Source organism: Limulus polyphemus, unplaced genomic scaffold, assembly GCF_000517525.1.
Source record: "Limulus polyphemus unplaced genomic scaffold, Limulus_polyphemus-2.1.2 Scaffold2731, whole genome shotgun sequence".
In the NCBI taxonomy this organism is placed as follows: Eukaryota; Metazoa; Arthropoda; class Merostomata; order Xiphosura; family Limulidae; genus Limulus; species Limulus polyphemus.
The window spans coordinates 31,132-35,090 of NW_013668341.1; the positions used below are offsets into that span (position 1 = coordinate 31,132).

At 32.4% G+C, this 3,959-nt stretch overlaps 1 protein-coding gene across 2 annotated transcripts in view; it reads left to right on the forward strand.

Annotated features, from left to right (window-relative positions):
• The first annotated feature begins 1,823 nt into the window (after nt 1–1,823).
• LOC106467760 (sugar phosphate exchanger 3-like) overlaps nt 1,824–3,959 on the forward strand; it is an 18,560-nt gene continuing 16,424 nt past the window's right edge. For both annotated transcript variants that reach the window (XM_022395949.1, XM_022395948.1), the window contains exons 1-2: nt 1,824–2,154; nt 3,863–3,959. In XM_022395949.1, coding sequence (XP_022251657.1) covers nt 2,027–2,154; nt 3,863–3,959 — 225 coding nt within the window. In that variant the 5' untranslated portion in view covers nt 1,824–2,026. The remainder of the gene's footprint in view (nt 2,155–3,862) is intronic.

Sequence of the window (3,959 nt, forward strand, 5' to 3'; positions counted from 1 at the left end):
CGATCATGTGACCTTTTTGTTCCATGGTGTATATATATATTCATGTGTCTTGTAAACTACTTGTATGTGAGGATGACATGATCTTGTTGAAACATCATGTACATATAATAAAGTTTTTCATTACCCAGTCAAGCCATCTCAAAACTTTGCTTTTTTAAAAAGTGGGTTCCTTTTTATCAAATTTACATTCAAAATTTAATTAAACTACACTTTGTTTATGTTATACCAATCAGTATATCATAAAATCTTGGCTAATAGTCCATATTTTAGTTGTATATAAGTTTTTAATTTTATAAGGCAATATTAAAAAAAACATCCTGAATTCCCCTAGTGTGAGAAATGTGATATTTTTTTCTTGAGACATCCCCTCTTCTCTAATTTATTTACCACCCCTCCAAGAAGTACGAAATTTAACGAATTGTTCACGACTTCTATATGATGGCAAGTAGCATGGGTCTAGAATAGCAACAAATTATTCAATATGTACATGTACATATACCAGCGAACTTTTACGTCTCAGTGTCAAGAACACTAAAGATGAAGAAGGTCTTTGCTCAGAACTCAGCTACTCCCAGTGCTTTATTAGTAAAATTTAAGAACGTATTTTTTTTTTTTTACATGTGCTACTATGTGCTTGTTTGTTAATTTCTGGTATAAATTCTTTCTGAGGAACTTCAGCGATACAAGTATTTTCTTAATTAAAACTAGTTTATTCTTTCCCGATACAACTTTGTAATACACAGAATTTCCACAGTCAATACGTTTCTTGTCTCTTTACTTAACAACTTTTATAATACACACTATAAATCACAGCGATTCACAAGCTCGATAACTTCGCTCTATAGGACGACTGCAAAACACACAATTTACGGCTCATCGTCACTACTGTTCGGTTGACTCAATTATCTATCTCCAGCTGGCTTTCTTTGGCAGGCTTATATACTAAAAAAGGGGGCATTTAAATCGCACTCGAGCTGCGGGCAAATTAATGATCATTCGAGAAACTCCAGCGCGCATGCTCCCAGAGTCACGTGACTTCCACTGTCGTAACACTTGGATTGTCAACAAGTCATTTAAGTCAAGTTGCAAGTCAAGTGACAATGGGCAAGTCGCAAGTCATTTTGTCCGAGTCACAAGTAAAACAAATTATGAGTAGAGTCTACAACTCTGCCCCTTTTTAACGAGAAAATTAACCCATCCTCCGAACCCTTTCCAACAGTTCAATGTAAGGAGCCAGAGACTAAAAACAGTACTCCAAATGTAGCCTACACAACGACATTATAACCTCTTTAGGCTTGTACTCAATATTTTTGTAGACACAACCTAAAATCCTATTTGCCCTGCCACCAGCAACAATACATTGCTTGGATGGCTTTAGAGACTGAACAGTCAGAACACCAAGATCATTTCTTCTATAATAATGTTAAAGATATTCCCATCAATAATATATTCATAATTCATATTGTGATATCCCACGTGTTACCTTACATCTATTATAATTAAAAAAACATCTGGCACTTATTCGCCCAACTCATCAAGTAATCCAAATTATTTTACAAAACAGTAGCATCCTCCTCACAAATAGCAACATCCAAAACTTTAATTTAATAAGCAAATTTAAATAATCTATTGAACATTCATTCATCTATGTCATATATGTAAAACAAAGGTCCTAACACTGAGCTCTGCAGAGACCCACTCTGGACATTATTCTAGTTTGACTAAACTCCATTTATAACAACTCTCTGCTTTCTTCCACTTAGATATAGTAAGTTATATGGTACTATTTCATATTTCATTTTTTTTTAATGAGCAAAGCCGTAAACTTACCGCTGCCCCACCGGGGGACATATATTTTACAGGAATGGAGTGTATCGCGTTTTACATCTAGCCTAATTACACACGCACCTGTATCTTATCTCCAGTGTTGAGACATCAAATTTAGTTATTAAAGTCTTAAAGTAAGCTAAATGTGCTAGGTGGCAACTACTTTAGGGATAATAGTAATATGATGTTGAGGTAAAAAATGGCGAAATTTAGAGGTTCTAGTGCAAATTTGTTAACGTCACACTCTCGGGAATTAGGCAGTCAGGTGAAAAAATGTTCATCATGGACTCATTATCACTTTTCGGCATTTTTCATTACATTTTTTAGGTGAGTTTTTGGTATAATTTTAAGTTTATCAGTTGGGTAAAAGAACAGAGTTTACATTATAAATATAATTTAAGTTTTAACTTTAAAATTAACTGTTAGTGTTACTGTTACAACTTACATTGTTACTGTAAAATTAAAAGTGTAATAGTGTTATCAGTACATTTTAACAAACAGTACTAAGTAATACTAATAGTCCAAGTAGTGGGATAGGTGCCCTTTTTATATTATTATTATTGAATTATTTATTGCAATTTGAATAGCTAACCTATTATTTGGGCTAATTCTGATACTGATAAACATTTACTTTTAAACGTATTTTATGATCAAATATTGAAGATTTGGGGATTGCAGAATTTTCTTTTTTCAATTTTTTGAGTTTTTCTTATATTATTATTATTAGTAGTAGTATTATGCCATTTACGATAGTATGCTAATAAAATAAATAATACTGATAGTGATACAGTAGGTATAATTACGTAACAAAGGATATTGACTTATTCTGCTATTGGAAAAGTTTTAAAGGACAACTAGTAGGATGAATCCAGGAATATAAAGGTTATCTTAAACTTCAAGAGATAGCATAAGCTTTCTAAGCTTATTTTCTCTTGAGAGAAAAAAAAGGGCAAGAAATGATTTTAATTAAGTTTGATAAGTTGTCATGAAGATCAATAGGCTAAAGGTCTCCGATGTTGTTTTGCACTGTTCTGAAGATAATAGGACAAGTAAACTCAAGCTTTGGAAATGACAGGATAAACTCCAGGCAAGACACTTATAAATATGATTGACTTATGAGTTGTCAGTAGTAGTGGATACTAGCATTTTACAAGAATAGAAAAGGGGAAATTGGTGATTTCCTGAAAAATAAATGATGCATTTAAATTTTTAATTTTCTCAAGGACAGCTTTTAAGGACCAGTTAGTGCCTGGTTGTTTGTATATTTTGTTAGAGGTAGCTAAGCAAGAAAAATGAGTACAGAACATCCTTAGTAAGGCTCTACTCTCAAGTAGAAAGTAATGCTGAAGAAGCATGCATGTGTGTTGCTGTTCATTTCAGATCCATCATACCTATAGAGATCATTTTTGTAACAAGCCTTTTTATTGACACCTTGTCCAATGTATTCTGAACATCAAGATACACAAAATCCACACACCCCTACCCTCATATACTTAAGCAATAACCTCTGCACTATGATATTTGAACTACACACTTTTGAACTGGGTACAAGTCTTTAAAATCCATCTGGAGTTTTGTCACTCAGCAGGCTTGCATCCATGACTAACTTTTATTCTCAATAGGTGTGTGACTGTGAATTGTAGTGTCATTAACAACAGAATTTAAATAAATTAACAGGTTTGTTTTTCTCAATTTTGTCTAGTCCTGTTTTTAATAAAACAACATTAGCCATTTTTCAGTCATGCAGTATAAACCCAAAATCACTAGATTGTAGATCACAGCTCTAAAACAGTGTAGGTGAAGTTGTAAGATGAATTTAGCATTGAAATAAAATCTGATTTATAATTCAAAATATTTACATATCAGAGATACATGTAGGTCAAAAGCTATCAAGTTTTTTTATAAAGAAGATATACTTAAATTAGTAAAGTGCCTTCTTGAGTGATACTGCATAGTTATTTCAAAGAATAATAAAAAAAATTGTCAGTATATATGTGTGTGTGTGTGTGTTTATTAATCGCTTATTTTTCTTTAGCTATGCCATTTTTCACGCAACAAGAAAAACTTTTAGCAATTTAAAGACCACAATTCAAGCAGAATGGACACCTTTTAATAGGACTTATCCTGATTTT